The 22,113-nt window shown below is 45.0% G+C and overlaps 2 protein-coding genes across 2 annotated transcripts in view; one reads left to right on the forward strand and one right to left on the reverse strand.

Moving 5' to 3' along the window:
- Nucleotides 1-1,203: 1,203 nt before the first annotated feature.
- On the reverse strand, nt 1,204-2,905 carry LOC123105964 (probable aquaporin TIP4-1). Its single transcript, XM_044528144.1, has 3 exons — nt 2,638-2,905; nt 2,004-2,257; nt 1,204-1,797 (listed from the first exon to the last, which is right to left on the reverse strand). Exons 1-3 carry the CDS (start codon nt 2,774-2,776, stop codon nt 1,420-1,422), a joined length of 771 nt encoding a protein of 256 aa, XP_044384079.1. The 5' UTR covers nt 2,777-2,905; the 3' UTR covers nt 1,204-1,419.
- Nucleotides 2,906-5,466: 2,561 nt separating this feature from the next.
- Nucleotides 5,467-22,113, forward strand: part of LOC123101796 (uncharacterized) — a 38,762-nt gene continuing 22,115 nt past the window's right edge. The window contains exons 1-2 of the mRNA XM_044523085.1: nt 5,467-5,633; nt 6,405-6,463. Coding sequence (XP_044379020.1) covers nt 5,467-5,633; nt 6,405-6,463 — 226 coding nt within the window. The remainder of the gene's footprint in view (nt 5,634-6,404; nt 6,464-22,113) is intronic.

A 22,113-nucleotide genomic window follows, 5' to 3' on the forward strand; every position in this document is an offset into this window, starting at 1 on the left:
CATCATTTCACTCCCGAAAACGGAGCTCGAATCCAACGACAAATCATGACAACACATTAACTCCACCATCGGATCCATCTACACATAATATGAATTATCTACACGAATCTATGAGCCGTGAAACTAAATCTACAAGAAAAGGTTGGCGAAATTTATCTTGAGGTCGTATAAGAGAAAACCGGACGGTAGGAAGAAGGCATGGGGTTGCGGCGAAGCATTAGAGGTCCTAGGATGGTTCAACGGAGGTGAGCGGAACCGAATAACTGTGCTCCGGGTGTCGGAGGCGGCAGTAAACGAAGGCGACGCGGGGATGTGGGTGGCGGCGGAAGGGAGTGCATTTCCTAAAATATCTGTGGCGCCAATATTTTTGGTGGACGAAAGACACACTATACCACATCGTCCAACCTCCAAATATGGAGGCTCGAGGGATCCAAAAATTATGACGACTCTAGTCGGTTGTCGCCTCTGTTAGAGTGGTCTTTTCGGCCGAAATAGCCATATCGATGGTTATTATGCCTATATATTATGCCGATCGGGCCGAAGTGGCAACTCTTTTAGAGGTTCTTTTAGGTGCTACAATCAAAAGTTTTGTCCCTTGCTTCGCAACATCTATTACACCTGGAATGGTTGAAATTTATGTCTTCCAATCAAATATACTCAAACAACTGATTAATCAAAGCTTTTAACACCCCCCCCCCCCCCCCCCCACACACACACCCCGTGTGCCAAACAGCCATCACAGTCACTCCATACAAAACCAATTTTGACAGCGTAGCTAGAAACACTCCGCCGAAAAAACCTATCGGCAACATCAATTACCTTACGCATAGGTATATATCGCAAAATGTAAATGCAAGCATATTGCAAAAGGTTTGTCCCTGGTGAGCACCACCAATTACACCTCTAATAGAACTAAAAAATATCACACCTCTAATGGGTTGAAATTCACGTCCTCCAAACAAATATATTTAGACAACTGATTATTAGCCTTTTAATCAAAGCTTTTAACCACCACCACCACCAAAAAACAGCCATTGTAGTAGCTCGGTACAAACCATTTCGACACACTAGCTAGAATCACTTCGCCTGAAAAATCTACCAGTAACATCGATTGCCTTACGCATAGGTATATATCGCACAATGTAAATGCAAGCATATTGCAAAAGGATTGTCCCTGATTCGCAACACCAATTACACCTCTAATAGAACTCAAAAAAAATTTCACACCTCTAATGGGTTGAAATTCACATCTTCCAAACAAATATATTTACACAGCATTGTAGTAGCTCCGTACAAACCATTTCTGACACCCTACCTAGAATCACTTCGCCTGAAAAATCTATCAGCGACATCGATTGTCTTATACATACCATTATACATCGCAAAATGTAAATGCAAGTATGCGAGCAACCTGCTTTTCTAAAAGTCCCAACCAAGTAGAGGCTCATGCGTCTTCGTCACCATAAACACTGTCTCATAGACGAACCCGGCGAGGGGGCCACCGACCAGCGGGCCGACCCAGTAGACCCAATGGTTGGTCCACACTCCAGTGGCCAACGCGGGCCCGAAGGACCGGGCGGGGTTCATGGAAGCGCCGGAGAAATTGCCGCCGGCAATGGTGTTGGCACCGACGATGAGGCCGGTGAGCATCGGTCCGTAGCCGGGCACCGTGGTCCGCGGGTCGAGGATGGTCGCGTACACCACAAAGAGGAGGGAGAAGGTGAGGATGATCTCCATGACCAGCCCTTGCATGGGGCCTATGCCTGTGCCCAGGGTGTGCACCGGAACCGGAGTGGCCTGCATCAATAATTGCAAATTTGGAGAATGTGTTCAGATTTAGGAACGACTCACTGTCACGGCAATCAATTGATAATTTAAAACAAATAGTACACCTGTGTACTATACGGTCCCGTTTTCTTTGCGGGTGTACTGTACGTGTCCAATTACCAGGGCGGGCAGAACACATGGCTATGGCTGTAAAATTGGCATGGGTGGGCTCGTACCTGGCCGCCGGAGAGGTAGCGGAGGAGGATGCAGGCGAGGGAGGAGGCCAGCAGCTGGGCCGCCACGTACAGCACCGCCCTGAACGCCGTGATGTGCCCGCGCGCCAGCAGCGCCACCGTCACCGCCGGGTTGAGGTGCCCGCCCGACACATGGAACCCCGCCGTCACCAGCACCCCCGCCGCCAGCGCCTGCGCGAGGGCAACCCCGGCCAGCGTCGCCATCGGCATAGCCGCGCCCTGCAGCTCCGGCACCCCTGCAAATTAATCGATCAATCATGAGTACGTACCACTGATCCCCAACCTCACGGCGTGTCACATGGTCGAGAAGCGAATCGAATGGAGGAGGAGAACACGTGTGGTTTGTTCGTAGGATCGCCAGCAAAGAAAATTGATAAAAAAGAAGAAGATGGGGCCAGGCCACCAGTTCATCTGCAAGAAGCTCGAGCCCCCGTGGATCCAGGCATCCAGCCGACCGTTGCCGCCGGCCCTCTGCCTCGTCCGTCTTTCCTTTCCTAGTCCCCAGACGACGGAGTCACCGGAGCAAGTTGGAGCCGCCGGAGATTCTCGGTCCGCGAACCAGGCCGACTAACAATTGGAGGATTAGGGGAGAGGTGAGCAGAGCACGGGTACGTACCGGCGGCCATGGCGGCGGCGACTCCGGTGAAGACGAAGAGGAAGGTGAGGACCAGCTCCCCCAGCACGGCGCGGACGCAGCCGGCGTCGACGACGACGACGTCACGCTCGTCGAGCGAATCCGCATGCTTGGTGTCCATGCTCGAGCTGAGCTCCACGAGGCTCGCCGCTCTGGTTCTTGGGATGTGGCGAGAGTCTGTGCGGCTCCGAGGTAAAAAGTAAGATCTTGCTTGGTGGCCGACCGGCGCGCCTCTGGTGTTTTATAGAGCAACATTTCTATTTTTATTTCGAGAAGATTTTATAGAGCAAAATGTATCTCTGTCTGCGAAATGGGTTTCGAGCGGGCTTTGCCGGGCCGAGGACGGTCGGACAGCGACGTCGTGGGCGGTCGGCAAGGGCCGGGGCCCGTGAGCCCTGCACGAAAACGTGCGCCGAGAAAGCGCGGGGGGAGGTCGACGACGGTGAGGATGACCTGTGAGCGCACCAAGATATTTCTCCTCGCCTATGGCCTTGGGTGGGACCCTGGTGACCTGTGACTCAGACTTCCAGCTGCACATCATTTCTGTTTCCAGATGCGTGGCCTCCCTGCCGAGCACCCATTGGTACACGTCGTTTTGGGTGGGTGGATTTTACTGCCCACGTATTTCATTTTCATTTCAATGGAAACAGGCTAGCTGATGCCACCGTGCGCTTTATCGCAGATAAATAAAACAATATTAATTTATGGTCGCTTTCGAGTGAGGGGTAAATTCCACCCTACAACTTGCGCTTTTGGCCGGCCGGGTGCACATCGTTGGATGTATGGCCTGAATGTATGCATACAAAACCTTATAAATATAGGCATGTGCTTTGCGGGAAAAAAAAAAAGAGAGGTGTGGGAGCATCTACAACCGGATCTCTTATATTCGTCCCAAACGTCCGGCCAGGCCGCCCGGTCACTACTCGGTCATGATTTTTTGACCTAGACGGGCCTCTCAAACGTCCGGACTGACCAGCACCCCTCATATTCAGTCCAAATATGGGGCGAATACGGGGGTGCCCGGGCCCGCCCGCCACGTTGGACTGGCGAATGGGCTCCAGCCGAAAACGCCCTCAAATCCGATGGTCCGAAGCTCATCTCCTCCGTCGGACCGGTGGTGCCGCGTGACGCAGCTCCGGTGGGCCGCGTAGTGCATTGCCCGATTATTTAAGTCGGCCGGCGGCATCGAAACCCTACCATTCATCCACATTTTCCTCCTTCTGTCGCCGCCACTTTCCACTCCACTAGTAGCTATGCCCCCACGCCGTCGGGTGAGGAGCGAGCCCTTTCTGATGCCGGAGCGCCGGCTCGAGCTCCTTGAGCAGATCCAGGCTAGGCACAGGGCTACCTCCGGCTGAAGTTGATCCGGAGGAGGAGTTGGAGGAGGAGGAGGAGGAGAAGGACGAGGACGAGGGCGATGGGGAGGAGGATGATCCGAAGGAGGAGGATGCAGGGGACGCTGGCGATGGGGATCTCCAGGCGGAGCAACAGGCCATCCTCGATTCCCTCCGACTGGAATCGGCTGCGGAGGCAAGACACCGTCGCCGGCAGAAGATGGAGGCGCAAGAGGCAGAGATGTTAGTATATATGGATGAGGTCGAGCAGGAGGAGGATGAGCCGGACCCCTCCTACCCGCCCGTCCAGCCGGCGCCCGGCACCGTAGTCGTGGACATCTCCGACGACTAAGAATAGGTAAGATAGTACGTAGATGTAGTGCGTAGGATTACTTTTGCATGTTTTATATGGATTTAGGGAATGAAATATGAAAGAGACGGATTAAAAGTGGCTAATTTGAAGCGTGGCCGGTCAGTGTCTGTGAACGTGTCCGCACGCGTTCGCGAGCGTTTAAGAAGCCGGATTTGCCATGTCCAGTTATAAATGCTCTGACTAGCTCCCATCTCACTTAAATGATAATTAGCAAATTCAAACAAAACGAGTTGTTACCGGTACTGTTTATGTAGATTTCGTCTATCAACATGAATAAGTAGTAGCCGCCTTCAAGAACCCTAGCTTTCTGCCTCCCACCGGCGCCGGCGCCGATCCATCCCGTCTTCGGTGGCCCTATGGCCATGAAGGCGGAGTGGATCTCGGCCCTTGTCGATGGGAGGGCTTCGTTTTTAGATTTTTTTTTTTTGAGCTTTGTTAGGGTTTGTGTGTTGCTCGGGAAGGCGAGACGGTGGCGGCTCCCTGAAGATGGAATAAAGGTCTCCCCGCCTAGCCCCCGTTCCGGTGATGCGTCTTGCATCGTCGGTGGCGTGTGGAGTTGTGTCTCCGGCGGATCTGTCTTTGGTTGATTTGCTCGGATCTGTTCGTCGTTCATCTTCGTTCGTGTGTTTTCAGGTTGGATCCTTTTGATCTACACTTTTCATCCGCAGCGGTTGTTGTTCTGGTGCGTTGGTTCTACGGGGCCTTTTCACGAAGACTTCCTGACTGTCTACTACAACAAGATTTGCCCGGCTCCGGCGAGGGAGGGGCGATGACAGCGACGCGCCTTCGGCTCGCTTCAATGCTTGTAGTCGTCGCTAGATGGTCTACGGATCTGGATGTAATATTTATTATTCGAAATATGCATGTGGCACACCGAATCATTTTTGCAAAACTGCCAACCGCACTAGATGCCTTCGATTTCGCATCTAGCGGTCACTGTCTCGTCGTGCGCATGCGGGCGAAGCGGAGATTGTGGGCGCATGTACTGGACAGAGAGAAGAGTTGAGAGAGACTGAGACGTGGGAGGAAGAAGCGGAGGAGAGGGAGAGGCGATCGGGCGGGGTGCTGACTTGGCGGCGGACCATCATCGGAGCCGGCAGCTCCATGGAAGCGAGCCAGAAGAGCTCCTCGGCCATCATGGAGTGGCCCTCGGGCGACCCCGGCTGCTCTAGCTCGTGGCTGATCTACTACTCCACCATGGCCAGGGTGGTGATCGTCGACGGCAGCGTGGGGCTGTTGGTTGAGATGAGCAACGGTGGCGCCGACGTAGTGTAGCAGTAGTAGTAGAGGGAGATGATGGTGCTGGCGGCGAAGCTGAGGAGGACGACTGTGAGTAAGACAAGGAGCAGGGTGAAGGCCTTGAGCAGGCACCACGACAATAAGCATCAGTCCTTGCGTGGCGTCAGGGGCACCACCACTCCTGCCGCCGCTTCCTCGTCCCGGACACTGCCTCGTCGAGACTTGAGCTACTTAATCGATTAGATTTCCGCGCCCCTTCCTGCAGGTCGATACGATCGAGCAGCGACGGCCACCACTGCCTTCAATTCAGTTCCTCCTCACTCATCCCACACGTACTACTGGTCTCCTGATCCATCAATTGACAATCAACTTGCTTAATGCGCGTATGTAACAGACAATTAATTCAGATCGACGATCGATCTCTCTCTGTAGCAAGGCAGAGGCGGGACATGTCGGCTTTTCTTCATATAAGAACATAAATTTTTTCTCTCCTTATCCGCTCTCCCCCCATTGTGATTTGTGACTGAACCTTCTTTTTGCAAAACGTTGGTGCATCTTGTGTCCTTTGGAATATCTGAATTTTTCTCAATTCTTTGGTTTTCAGGGTATGTACTGTGTGAGCGTGAAAGCCATACTCGGAGTGGCACTATGGGAGGGACTCTACTGGAAAGCCAATCATTATAGTGAAAAAGTCTTGATCTTCTTGGTTTCAATGTTATCGAAGCCATGGTGTGTGCATTTTCATAACAAGAATACAGTGTTATATCCTTTTGAATTCAATTAGTCATACTGTACATTTTCAGTATAGAGTTCTTCAGAGAGTTCTTATTGAAGTTTGTGGAGCTGGTAACTGACAAACCGAGTATGATGTTATAGAAAATCATGATATATAACAGAATTTATATACTAATCAGGATAGGATAAACCTGCAGTAACGCACCATAGGACTGGGGCTTTGTTAGGATAATTTTGACGGGGTGAAAATAAGCTGTTGAAAAACACAAACCTCCGTAAACTTTTATGAAAATAATATTGTTAATATACACATCACAAACTAGATAACTTACATACAAACACCGCGGTAGCTTTGAGTCAAAGGAAAAATGTTGGAAACACACCTCCGATGACTTCAATATAAATAACACGATAATATATGCACCACAGACCTAATAACTTAGGTGCAAACATCGTGGTATTTTTGGACCCAAGGAAAATTTTGTTAAAAATATGCCCATGGTAAATTCTTTGCAAATAGCATGGTAATATGTTCATCACAAACCAGATAATTTAGACGAAAACACCATGGTAACTTTGACCCTTGGGAAGAAAATTATTGACACGATTCCCTTGGTAATTTCTATGACCTCGTAATTTAAGTACAAATATCATGATAACTTTGACCATGTGAAAGGAAATCGTTGAAAATATATCCCTGATAATTTATGTGTAAATAGCATGGTAATACATGCACCGCATACCTGATAACGTAGATCAAAACACCATGGTAATTTTGATTCTCAATAGAATCTCTGTAAATAGCGTGATAATATATGTACCACATATTTGATAACTTGCGTCCAAATCATCACGATAACTTTTTGACCCATGGGAAATAAGTTGTTGAAACATACCCACCCCAGTAACTTTTTGACCTCGACCCGGAAAAAATTATTCAAACATCCCCTGATAATTTTTGTATAAGTAACATGGTAATATAAGCACTACCTAACCGATAATTTACATGCAAACACCATGATAACTTTTGCTCAGGGGAAAAAGTTATTGAAAACATACTCTGGCTAACTTATGTGTAAATCGTTGGTAATATACGCCCTGTAGATCTGATAACTTACATACGAACACCGCGGTAATTTGACGAAAGAGAAAAAAAGTTGTTGAAAAACATATCCCGATAACTTGTGTAAAAATAGCACGGTAATATACGAACCACATACCCGATAATTTACATACAAATACTGTGGTAACTTTTTGACCCGAAGAAAAAAGTTGTTGAAAAATATACTCAGATAACTTATGTGAATATAGGACAGTAATATATGCACCGCATACCCGATAACTTACATACAAACACTGCGGTAACTTTGACAAACTCTAATTTTTTGGGTGAAAACATACTTCTAGTAACTTATGTGAAAATTGCATAGTAATATACGAACCCCATACCCGATAACTATACATACATACACCCCTATCGGTAACTTACGTGAAAATAGCATGGCAATACACGAACCACATACCTGATAATTTACATACAAGCACCGTGGTAACTTTTACCAAGTCAAAAAATGTTGAAAAACAGACACCTTTGTTAACTTATGTGAAATAGTATGATAGTACACGAACCACATACCCAACAATATACGTACAAACACCATAGTAACATTGTTCAAGGCGCACACGGGAGGAGGGTGGGATTATTGATCTTTCAGTAACTTATGTGAAAATAACACGGTTATATACAAACCGCATACCTGATAACTTAGGTGCAACCACCGCGGTATTTTTACCCAATGAAAAATGTTGTTGGAAAACATAACCTAGTCACTTACGTCAAAATAACACGGTAATATACTAAACACACCCCCACAATTCACATGCAAACACCGCGATAACTTTTGACCAAGGAGAAAAAAGTTGTTGAAAAATATAACACCAGTAATTTATGTGGAAATACCATGGTAACTTGCACACCACATGCCCAAAAAAGTCATCGGAATATACCAATATGAGATCTAGTTTTAAAGATCTCGCCACACAAGTATTTATGTGAAAACTATTTTTGCATTGAACCGGCGGTTTGAGTTACAAAATATTTTGAATTTTCATAATAGGGATAATTTAGGATGACATCAACTCTTTTATCCTCTAATGCATACATGCATGTGCATGTGAAGAAGGGTGGGAGAACCGGTTTTATGCCCCGGTAACTTATATGGAAATAACACGGTAACTTTCACATCAGAGGATTGATAACTTATGTAGCCCAAGCATGATAACTTTTGGCCTCAAAAAAATGTCGACGAAACATAGCAAGATAGGATCTAGTTTCGAAGATCTCGTCATGACGAATCTTTTATATGAAAACAGTTTTTTCATCAGAATAACGGTTTAAGCTACAAAACATTTTAAAATTTTAAAATAGAGAGAATCTAGGGTAATGTCAAATTTTTCGTCCTCTAGTGCATGAATACAAGTAGAAAAAAGTATGCACGTGAAAGGAGAAAAATTCATACTAATACATGCATGTAATTAGAAGAAAAAGTGAGGTGTGTGATAGTTTTGCTTATATGGCACACGTGTGCCAAATATCGCGGTCCTTTATTATTTCTAGTGTTCGTTGTATTATCATGATTAAAGATGAATAGACTGAAAGTTTTTCCCGCAAAAAAATCATGAATAAGTAGTATATTTTATCAACCTCCGTTTGCTCAAGCAAGAGGTATGTTTTATGATATCAAGTGTCGTTTGGTTGGCCAAGTGGTTTCCTTGGACGACGACATATGCGCAATTAGAGATCTTTTCCTCGTGGAACAAGATTTGAAACTGATCATATTATGTTGCTATCAAGCCACGTTTGGGACCAACGACAACGGTCCCTCCGCGTAACATCCTGTGATATTTCTTGCACGGTGACTGTGTTATGGCGACCAACCATGTTGGATAGAACTAGCGCTTATTTGTTTCCGCGGGTCAATAGAACTTGTACACGGATGGCGTAAGAGTATCGGAGATAATGAAAGTGATATTTTCGTCCATTATTGAAAATTTACTTGCCATATACATCAATATTTTGCGTGCCCGTTCAACTATTAATTGCAAGGAAAGAGATGTTAGTTTTGTGATAATGATATGTGACGGAAAAAATACACAGCCTTCCTAACCTGATGCGCTACTCCAACTGTACTGGTTACGAGGCTATTCATTGTCCTGGCGACCGGAGTACTAGCCTGCTCAGAAGAACACATGAGATGTTAGAGCTCGTAAGCAAATTTCAATTTCCCGAGCGGCAATACCTGCTATCAAAGAGTATATCTAGTCATTGTCTGGCCTTTGCTTGCATCTTAACAAGCCTGCCCATTTGGATGGTCCAGACATGTTTACCATCCAACACCGCTTGCCAAATCAGGCCGGACCGGTCCAAACATTCAAAATCCCTCAGCCCGCCATAAATTGGGAGCGAGGGCCTGGGGAAGTCTGGACATTCACCACACTGGCGTTCGATAACCCGGTCCCACCCCAAAAATCTTATCCGGCTCACAAACCATCCGCATTCAAATTGCTCTCACCGGCTTGCCATCTGCTCACATTCACGACGGCGTGCTGTCCGAGAAGCCTACTATGGCTTTTAAAGCTGGCCAGCCTCCCCCAAACCCTATCCTCAACTCCCCCCCCCCCCCCCCCCCCCCGTCCTAAAGTCGTCGCACACCACACCTCCATCTGCCGCCGTGATGGGCAAGGAGACTGTCGCGACCTGAGTGTGGTGGTCAGTCCGTGGCAATTGCTCGGTCCAGTTGTCGTCACACTAGGACTCCGGATTCATGGACAGCTCTATATTCAATCCGCGTTGCCGGCCCTAGTCACCAGGTATGTCTTCGTCCAACACTCTATCCATCCATGAAGGGGGGGTCTTTCCTCGAGGAGGAGGAAAGAAGCCTTGCGTGAGAGGTAATTCCATTATACATCATGGGCATTTAACCGGTCTGGTTCAGATCGTTGGATATATGAATGTATGCGTACAAAAACATCTACGTGCTCATTTTCCAAATGCGCTGTTCTGAAGAGTGAAGAAGCTTCACAATTCCAAAATATACTCGTTTAACACGTCGATAGATTTTGTCTATCAACGTGAGCAAGTATTTCAATCCGTGCGTACAAGTTGATCAGTGTAATCACATCAACATCCACTTGTTGAAGCCAAGTGATGTTTCGTGATGTTGAGTGTCATTTGGTTGGCCAAGTGGGTTTCCTTGGATGATGACATCTGCAGTTAGAGCCCCTTCCCTGGTGCAACAAACATTGAAGCTGGTCATATTTTGCTGCTATCAAGCTACATTTGAAACCAACGGTAACGCTCCTTCCGCATACATAGATATTTCTTGCAACCTGAGTTGGTGACTGTATTAGGACTTCCGACAATTTCGTCCATCTGGGGAATGTGCTCTTTGTATCTGCAAATCGATTGAACTTGTACTCGACTATGGGTGGAGTATTCGGGATAGTGGAAGTGATGTTTTCGTCCGCCATCACAAATTCACTTTTCATATATAGTATATTTTAATATTCTCAATGCCCATTCAACTATTGAGAGGAATAATATGTGATTTTTGTGACAAGGATAAGTGGCGAAAAAGCTGTCGCTCGGGAAAGGAGAAGACAAGTACACAGCCTAACGGGTTGAGATCCTCTGCAGTACTGTACAGTGCGGTACAGCGGATGACATGTGGGGCCGGGTCTCACATGGCAGTGACTATACTGCACCGTACAATACTCCAGAGGATCCTAATCCTAGCCTAACCCAGTGCGCTACTTCAATTGTACCAATTATGAGGCTATTCATCATCCTAACTCCTAACGACATGAGTACCAGCATGTGTTCTGCAAAACACGTTAGATGTTATTTTCCTGAGGGGCAATGCCCACAAACAAAGAGAGTATATCTAGTCATCGTCTGGCCTTTGGTTGCATCTTAAGGGCATCTCCAATGGCGCCTCACAAAACGCCCGCAAGCGTTTGAATCATGGTGTCCGGATCATCTTTGCCGTCCAACATGCATATGTCTGCAGATGCGCATGCTACATCAATCTCGTACGGCTTCATGACAACGATGGTCACGGAAAGATCTCCAGGAATGCTACGCACGCAAGATCTAGTGGTTGACTTTGGCGGTGAGATGGAAATTATGGATGATAACTTGACGCAGAGGGATGGTTGTGCAGTTGCGGCGGTTGCATCGCATGTAACTGCTGGAATTGTGAAAAAGTGGTGACGACAACACTTGAGTGACTTCGATGATGGTGTTAATCAAGCACCTGGTCACGAGCTCCGGGGTGAAAGCCTAGGTCTGACCGGATGACGGTTATACCTGGCAATGGCGATGTTCTTACGTCGTTACCTTCTTGAAGGCATTGCTTGGATATGTTCGGATTGATTCTTTACGGTGAAAGCCTAGATTCCGGCCTTAGTGGTTGAATCCAGTGATGGCGACGTTTGAGTGTCGCTACCTTTTGAAGGCGTTGCTGTTGAAGAATCTCATCGTTTATGTGATGTCATGAGATGGTTGATGCGGATATGGCGTTTGTTGTAATTTGCCGATCATGAATCTGATCACCTTGGGTTTTCTCTTTCTTTCCGGCTACACATAGCTTTGATCTTTATAATTTTGCTATTTGCCGACATGCTTTTATATGTGTGCGCATTTGTGTTGGTTGTGTGTATCATGACTATGCAGAGACTGAGTGTGTGCTCTTTGGGTTTGTATCCTTTTGATGTTCCTTTTCAAGCTAATAAAATTCATCCTTTGTCGAAAAAGTCTGCAGCCCGTTCAAATTCCCACGAACCAGCACCAAACAAGCATGTCCATTTGATGAGTTGCTTCTTCGAAATACGTTAGAATAGGACCGCAAGAGAGAAGAATACCCCTGCACAGTGGACCGGGCATCGACAAGCCAGGCTAAGCTATCCAGCCCCCACCTACGAGAAAGACTAGGAAAATGACACTGTTCACACCTTGGATTGGGCTACGTCATGGAAAACGTTTTGTTCATAGTGGGGCCAACCAGCTCTTTCAACGGGCCCGCCACGGGATGGTCCAGGGGAGCAACTAGTTAACTAGCGCTCCTTCAGGAGTTTCGCAACGATCAGCGCCATTTGACGCGCTTTCAGTCATTTGCCACGTGTCGCGTTCTGGATGCTTTCTTCGGATTTTATTTTTTTATTTTTTCGCACGCGTTTTCGGCTTTTTAAACGGTTTTTTTTGGGGTTTTCGACGTTTTGGTTTTCCCCCGGTCATTCTTAGCTTTTCGATAAAAAAATCGAAAAAAAAAATATGTTTTGCGTGAAAAAACGCGATTTCTTTTTTATTCCCTTTCGCGGAAGTCACGGTTTTTCTTCCACGAGAGGCATGGTTGTGCTTTAGCGAGAGTCACGACCGTGCCTTTCGGAAACGAAAAAAAACACGTTTTCTGTTTTTTTTTCCGCGATAGTCACGGATTTACTTCCGTGAGAGGCACGGTTGTGCTTTCGCGAGAGTCACGGCCGTGCCTCTCGGAAAGGGAAAAACAAAACGCGTTTTCTGTTTTTTTTCTTTCGGGAGAGTCACGGTTTTGCTTCCGGTAGAGGCATGGTTGTGCTTTCGCGAAAGTCACGGCCGTGCCTCTCGAAAAGGAAAAAAAATACGTGTTTTCTGTTTTTTTTTCTTTCGCGAGAGTCACGGTTTTGCTTTCGCGAGAGACACGGTTGTGCTTTCGCGAGAGTCACGGCCGTGCCTCTCGAAAACGAAAAAAAACATGTTTTCTGTTTTTTTTCCTTCCACGAGAATCACGGTTTTGCTTCCACAAGAGGCACGATTGTGATTTCGCGAGAGGCACGGACGTGCCTCTTTCGAAAAGGGAAAAAAACCATGCTCCCGGTCGGTTTTTTGCCCGGTTTTTTGTCCATTTTTTCGCGAAAAAAAAGTTCGTCAAAACCTATCAATATGGGATATAGTTTTGAAGATCTCGACGCGGGGAATCCAACGGTGAAAACGGTTCGAGATTTGGACACACGGTTTAAGAGATAAAACATTTTGAATAAACGGATCTATGAAAAAAGGGAAAACTCTCAAGTTGCGACAAATGGCGCGCTGCATGTGCGCCATTTGTCGCAACCTGGAAAAGTGGAGTGCTCTTTGCCACGAGTACTTCTTAATTAGTGATTTCGATGGTTCAGACTTCTTATTTTTTTTGAGGGAGATGTGATGGTCCAGGCTTTGAAACACGGAGATGGACTCCTGAACGGCTCAGGCGGTAGATTGTTTGTATGCCTCAAAACGAAAAAGGTGGTAGATTGTTTTTCTTAGAGAAGGCGGTAGATTTTTGAACAATGTTTGCATAATTTGCAAAAAGTGTTACTACCATTCATTTTTGTTTTGTTTTTTGACATATAGCAAAATGTGTTTAAAACTATGTACATGGTATTCTAAAGCATTGTTCATAAGATTAATTCTTCCGCATACATTTGAAAATGTGTTTATAATATACAATAAGATATTTATGCCATTTCAAAAAAATGTTCATAAAACTTACAAAATGTTCACACATTTGAAAAAATTGTTCATGATTTTATCTTAAAAATTACACAATTTCAGAAAATGTTCATGAATATAAAAAATAATGAATTTGAAAGAAGATAAAAAAAAGAGAGAAGAAACAACCAGTAGGGGAAAAGCCAATAAAAGTTGAAAGAAAGAAAATAGATGATAAAACCAATAAAAACCCACAGGAAAACATAAATGAAAAAAAAGGAACCTTCCCAAAACCGTATTTAGGCTTACAACACCGGCGCGAGCATATTTTTTTTTTCAAAACCGCTGAAAGATGTGAGCTACTGGGCTACAACCTGCATCCAATTGCTAGAGCCAACATACAGCATTTGCGGCGGGAGTGCATCTAGCTCTCCTCACAGTGAATTCTACAGTAGCAGTGCGCGAATGCTATATACTGCGCTCTGCGATAGCTATAGAAGCCCCGCCTAAAGGGAGCGCTGAAGCGGACCAGCCCATTTAGCATGGTTTGGAAATTGTGAAAGCTTCCGGGTTGTTTTTCTTCTTCTTATTTTACGTTCTTTTTGTTGGTGTTATGTTTTTCCTTTTTTGTTTTCAATTTTTTTTCTTTGTTTTTCTGTCTTTCCCTTTCTTATACTTCTTTCTCAAATTAATGAAATAATTTGATTTTTTTCTAGCATCGATCATTTTTCTTTTCATAATTTTTCGGTTTTTTATTTTTATATTTTTTTACACTTTGAACATTTTAGGGATACATGATATACATTTTCACACACAGATCGATCATTTTTCGAGTACACATTGAATATTATTTAAATACACGTCAATTTCTTTTCTAGATACATGTTGACATGTTTCGAACACATGTTTAACACTTTTGAATACCCGTCAACGTCTTACAGAATGAGTTGCGGATCAAGTTCAATAAGAGATCCCCCGTCTCGCCCTCGCGTCGCCCCCGTCTCGGGCGACTCGGGCGGCTCCGCAAACCCTAGCCGCCAGGGTCACCACCACCTCCCTTCCTTCCCTCCACCGCCGCCGGAGGACGCCGCCGGGCTAAGCCCAGGGGCTGATGGCGGTGGCGGAGGCTCTCCTCCGTGGACCGCGTCGGAGGGGTGGGGCGGGACCTCCACACGCGTGATGGCGATCTGATCCATGGTGGCGCGACGACATGCTCTGGGCGGAGGCCTTGGGCGGCGGCGCGGTTGCCTGGTGGCGAGCCAGCGGCGGCGGCGTGAAGAGGGCGCCGTGGAGGTCCGGGCTGGCCAGATCAGGATCCCGGGGCGGCGGCCCTAGACAGCGGCGGCGGGTGAAGCTCGGGCTTCCCGTGGCGGCATGGCGTGGTGCAGTCTATATCCAAGGCGGATCTGCGTCGGCGATCTCGTGGTTTTGTCACAGGTTGGGTCCGATCAGAGATGGTGATGAGCGTGCGGGATTCCATCTCGGCGGCTCTTGCGGTTTGGCGAGGTGGGGTGGGAGTCCTCCTCCCAGGCTCCAGTGGTGGCGCATTCAGGCAGTGGGCGGTGTGCCAGGTCTCCTACGGTAGCACTGCTGTTGCGGTTGGTCGCCGGATCTAGGCGGCTAGATCTAGGGCTTTGAAGGCGACCGAGACAATGCACAGATTGCCGGGTGGATTTCTTAAGACGGATCCGAGTGAAAACTTGGTCTTCGGTCGTTGGCCGGAGCCGGTGATGACGATGCCCTTATCATCATTTCCTTCATGAAGGCATCATCAAGGTACAAATCCCAAACCCACCCAATACCTCCGGGAGAAACCCTAGATCAGTTGATCGGATGACGGCGGCATTCATGTGTCGTTACCCCATTGGGGGCGGCGTTCTTCGAGATGCATGATACGTCCATTTTGCATCATGCTTTTATATCGATATTTATTGCATTATGGGCAGTTATTACACGTTATGTCACAATACTTATGCCTATTCTCTCTTATTTTACAAGGTTCACATAAAGAGGGAGAATGCCGGCAGCTGGGATTCTGGGCAGGAAAAGGAGCAAATATTAGAGACCTATTCTGCACAGCTCCAAAAGTCCTGAAACTCCAGGAAGCATTTTTCAGAATATAAAAAAAAATATTGAGCGCAAGAAGTACCAGAGGGGAGCCACACCCTGGCCACGAGGGTGGGGGCGCGCCCCCTGCCTCGTGGGCTCCCTGGTGGCCCTCCGATGCCCATCTTCTGCTATATGAGGTCTTTCGTCCGAGAAAAAAATCATAAGCAAGCTTTCGGGACGAGACTCCGCCGCCACAAGGCGGAACCTTGGCGGAACCAATCTAGGGCTTGGGCGGAGCTGTTCTGCCGGGGAAACTCCCCTCTGGGAGGAGGAAATCATCGCCATCGTCATCACCAACGATCCTCTCATCGGGAGGGGGTCAATCTCCATCAACATCTTCACCAGCACCATCTCCTCTCAAACCCTAGTTCATCTCTTGTATCCAATTCTTGTCTCTAAGTCCGGGATTGGTACCTGTGGGTTGCTAGTAGTGTTGATTACTCCTTGTAGTTGATGCTAGTTGGTTTATTTGGTGGAAGATCATATGTTCAGATCCTATATGCACATTAATACCCCTCTGATTATGAACATGAATATGCTTTACGAGTAGTTACGTTTGTTCCCGAGGACATGGGAGAAGTCTTGCTATTAGTAGTCATGTGAATTTGGTATTCGTTCGATATTTTGATGAGATGTATGTTGTATCTTCTCTAGTGGTGTTATGTGAACATCGACTACATGACACTTCATCATTATTTGGGCCTAAAGGAAGGCATTGGGAAGTAATAAGTACATGATGGGTTGCTAGAGTGACAGAAGTTTAAACCCTAGTTTATGCGTTGCTTCGCAAGGGGCTGATTTGGATCCATATGTTTCATGCTATGGTTAGGTTTACCTTAATACTTTTGTTGTAGTTGCGGATGCTTGCAATAGAGCTTAATCATAAGTGGGATGCTTGTCCAAGTAAGGACAGTACCAAAGCACCGGTCCACCCACATACCAAATTATCAAAGTACCGAACGCGAATCATATGATCGTGATGAAAACTAGCTTGACGATAATTCCCATGTGTCCTCGGGAGCGCTTTTCTCTATATAAGAGTTTGTACAGGCTTGTCCTTTGCTACAAAAAGGATTGGGCCACCTTGCTGCACTTTATTTACTTTTGTTACTTGTTGCTCGTTACCAATTATCTTATCACAAAAAGGCTTGTCCCATGACAGCTAGTTTTGTGATAAGGTAATTTGTAACGAGTAAAAGTAAATAAGGTGCAGCAAGATGGCCCAATCCTTTTTGTAGCAAAGGACAAGCCTGGACAAACTCTTATATGAAGGGAAGCGCTCCCGAGGACACATGGGAATTATCGTCAAGCTAGTTTTCATCACGTTCATATGATTCGCGTTCGGTACTTTAATAATTTGATATGTGGGTGGACCGGTGCTTGGGTACTGTCCTTACTTGGACAAGCATCCCACTTATGATTAACCCCCATTGCAAGCATCCGCAACTACAACAGGTAAACCTAACCATAGCGTGAAACATATGGATCCAAATCACCCCCTTACGAAGCAACGCATAAACTAGGGTTCAAGCTTCTGTCACTCTAGCAACCCATCATCTAATTATTACTTCCCAATGCCTCCCTCTAGGCCCAAACAATGGTGAAGTGTCATGTAGTCGACGTTCACATGACACTAGTAGAGGAGAGACAACATACATCTCATCAAAATATCGAACGAATAGCAAATTCACATGACTACTAATAGCAAGACTTCTCCCATGTCCTCAGGAACAAACGTAACTACTCACAAAGCATATTCATGTTCAAAATCAGAGGGGTATTAATATGCATAATGGAGCTGAACATATAGTCCTCCACCAAGTAAACCAACTAGCATCAACTACAAGGAGTAATCAGCACTACTAGCAACCCACAGGTACCAATCTGAGGTTTGGATACAAAGATTGGATACAAGAGATGAACTAGGGTTTGAGATGAGATGGTGTTGGTGAAGATGTTGATGGAGATTGACCCCCTCCTGATGAGAGGACCGTTGGTGATGACGATGGTGATGATTCCCCCTCCTGGAGGGAAGTTTCCCCGGTAGAACAGCTCCCCGAGCCCTAGATTGGTTCCGCCAAGGTTCCACCTCGTGGCAGCGGAGTCTCATCCCGAAAGCTTGCTTATAATTTTTTTTCTCGGACGAAAGACCTCATATAGCAGAAGATGGGCATCGGAGGGCCACCAGGGAGCCCACGAGGCAGGGGGGCGCGCCCCCACTCTCGTGGCCAGTGTGTGGCCCCCTCTGGTACTTCTTGCGCTCAATATTTTTTATATATTCTGAAAAATGCTCTCTGGAGTTTCAGGACTTTTGGAGATGTGCAGAATAGGTCTCTAATATTTGCTCCTTTTCCAGCCCAGAATTCCAGCTGCCGGCATTCTCCCTCTTTATGTAAACCTTGTAAAATAAGAGAATAGGCATAAGTATTGTGACATAATGTGTAATAACAGCCCATAATGCAATAAATATCGATATAAATGCATGATGCAAAATGGATGTATCAACTCCCCCAAGCCTAGACCTCGCTTGTCCTCAAGCGAAAGCCGAAATCGAAAAATATGTCCACATGTTTAGAGATAGAGGTGTCGATAAAAATAAAATACGGACATGAGGGCATCATGATCATTTTTAGAACAGCAACATATATATATATATATATATATATATATATATTGTCATATGATCTCTTATGCTAAAGTAACAATTCAATCACAATTTCAAGTATGAATCATAAACTTCATTGCGAACCAACAAACTCTAATCTCAGTCAGCAATTGCAATTTATCATAACCTAGAAAAGAGTCAATATAAGAGCTTTTCAGCAAGTCCACATACTCAACTATCATTTAGTCTTTCACAATTGCTAACACTCACGCAATATTTATGGGTATGGAGTTTTAATCGGACACAAAGAAAGATAGGGGCTTATAGTTTTGCCTCCCAACGTTTTACCTCAAGGGTAATGTCAACCATAATAGTTCATGAAAACTCACATCCAATTAGCTATATATATTAGGATCTTTCCAACACATTGTGCTTGCCAAAGAATAAAATGTAAAAGGAAAGGTGAAAATCACCATGACTCTTATATAAGGTAGAAGATAAAAGTAAAAGATAGGCCCTTCGCAGAGGGAAGCAGAGGTTGTCATGCGCTTTTATGGTTGGATGCACAAAATCTTAATGCAAAAGAACATCACTTTATATTGCCACTTGTGATATGGATCTTTATTATGCAGTCCGTCACTTTTATTTCTTCCACATCACAAGATCGTATAAAGCTTATTTTCTCCCACACTAATAAGTGATACATATTTAGAGAGCAATTTTTATTGCTTGCACCGATGACAACTTACTTGAAGGATCTTACTCAATCCATAGGTAGATATGGTGGACTCTCATGGCAAAACTGGTTTTAAGGGTGTTTGGAAGCACAAGTAGTATTTCTACTTGGTGCAAAGAATTGTCTAGCATGAGGGAGAAACGCAAACTCAACATGTTGGATGATCCATGACAATATACTTTATCTCAGATATAAGAAAACATGACCCATTACGTTGTATTCCTTGTCCAACATCAACTCTTTAGCATGTCATATTTTAATGAGTGATCACAATCATAAAAGATGTCCAAGATAGTGTATTTATATGTGAAACCTCTCTTTCTTTATTACTTCCTATTAATTGCAACGATGACCAAAACTATGTTTGTCAACTCTCAACAACTTTTATTCATCATACTCTTTATATGTGAGCTCATTACTCTCCATAAGATCCATATGATCTCTTTATTTCTTTTTATTTCTTCTCTTTTATTTTATTTAATTCTCTCAGGATCATAGCAAAATATTCAAGCCCTTGACTCAACACTAATCTTTATTATATAGCTCACGGACTCGATTACATAGAGGGATCATAAAGCAAAACTCACAACTAGATCATACTAAAACTTTATTCTACTGGACCAAGATATTATCAAAAGGAACGAACTAAGAAAATGGTAGAGATAAAAGTGATGGTAATACGATACCGGGGCACTCCCCCAAGCTTGGCAGTTGCCAAGGGGAGTGCCCATACCCATGTGATTATGTCTCCTTCTTTGGGGGTGAGGAAGATGATGATTTTGTTGATGGCGTAGGCTTCTTCCTTAATTTGCGCTTGAGGACAGAATTTTGATCCCTCAGTTCATCAATCTCCTGCTCCAGGCTTAATATATTTTTGCATAATTCCTGCTTGTTTTCCTGCAAGAGGCGAAAAGGGGTAAACTCGATCTTAAGTTTCTTTGCTCTATCAGGGAGGCTTGACTTTTTGAACTCCACATGCATGTCCCCAGGTTGAGGTAATGGGACTTCATCTTCATCTTCATCTGAGCTCGTCTCCTCCTTTCCCTTGGGTTCATAGTCCTCTTCTTCTTCCGTAGTACAACCACAATACTCAACATTCCCATAGACCTTAGGGACTGCAAGGTAATCAGCCACATAGCTTTTTCCTTACGAATCCTGGAACGACATGTTGCTCTAATCTGCAGCAGGACAGCTCGAAACAAAGATAGGAGATATTTGCGTGATACGGTGGTCAAAACCTTCGGGAGATTATATAATGACTTTTCACCGACCAAAAGGAGTATCGTGCAAGAAAACGGAGTCCGGAGAGCACACGAGGTGCTCACGAGGCAGGGGGCGCGCCCAGGGGGTAGGGCGCGCCCTCCACCCTCGTGGAAGCCTCGTGTCCTTTCCGGTCTGCTTCTTATTTTCCTATTTTCTTAAATATTCCAAAACGAAGAAATATTGCCATTAGAACTATTTTGGAGTCGGTTTACTTACCGTACCACATACCTATTCCTTTTCGGAGTCTGAAATGTTCCGGAAAGTGTCCCTTATGTATTCCTCCGGGGTTACGGTTTCAATAACATTAGTTTCAACGTTTATGGTATTACCTGAGATATAATGTTTGATTCTTTGACCGTTCACCACCCTCGGATTTGTGCCTTCAAAGTTGTTGATTTTTATGGCACCGGAATGATAGACCTCCTCGATGACGTAAGGGCCTTCCCATTTAGAGAGAAGTTTGCCTGCAAAAAATCTTAAACAAGAGTTGTATAGCAATACATAATCACCTACATTGAACTCACGCTTTTGTATCCTTTTGTCATGCCATCTTTTAACTTTTTCTTTAAACAATTTGGCATTCTCATAGGCCTGGGTTTTCCATTCATCAAGTGAGCTAATGTCAAATAACCTCTTCTCACCGGCAAGTTTGAAATCATAATTGATATCTTTAATGGCCCAATATGCCTTATGTTCTAGCTCAAGAGGTAAGTGACATGCTTTGCCATAAACCATTTTATACGGAGACATGCCCATAGGATTTTTAGATGCAGTTCTATAAGCCCATAATGCATCATCAAGTTTCTTGGACCAATTCTTTCTAGATCTATTAACAGTCTTTTGCAAAATTAATTTGATCTCTTTGTTACTTAATTCTACTTGACCACTAGACTGTGGGTGATAAGGAGATGCAATTCTATGATTAACATCATACTTAGCAAGCATTTTACGAAAGGCACCATGAATAAAGTGTGAACCACCATCAGTCATTAAATATCTAGGGACTCCAAACCTCGGGAAAATAACTTCTTTAAGCATCTTAATAGAGGTGTTATGATCAACACTACTAGTTGGAATAGCTTCTACCCACTTAGTAACGTAATCAACAGCAACTAAAATATGTTATACCCATTAGAGGAAGGAAATGGTCCCATATAATCAAAGCCCCAAACATCAAATGGTTCAATAACAAGTGAATAATTCATAGGCATTTCTTGGCGTCTACTAATATTACCAATTCTTTGACATTCATCACAAGACAAGACAAACTACGGGCATCCTTCAAGAGAGTAGGCCAATAAAAACCGGATTGCAATACCTTGTGTGTAGTTCTATCTCCAGCATGGTGTCCTCCATAAGCCTCGGAGTGACACTTGCGTAGGATCTGTTCCTGTTCATGCTCAGGTACACAACATCTAATAATACCATCTACTCCTTCTTTATAAAGATGTGGGTCATCCCAAAAGTAATGTCTCAAATCATAGAAGAACTTTTTCTTTTGCTGGTATGTGAAACTAGGTGGTATAAATTTAGCAACAATATAATTAGCATAATAAG

This window comes from Triticum aestivum, chromosome 5A (genome assembly GCF_018294505.1).
Source record: "Triticum aestivum cultivar Chinese Spring chromosome 5A, IWGSC CS RefSeq v2.1, whole genome shotgun sequence".
Classification (NCBI taxonomy): Eukaryota; Viridiplantae; Streptophyta; class Magnoliopsida; order Poales; family Poaceae; genus Triticum; species Triticum aestivum.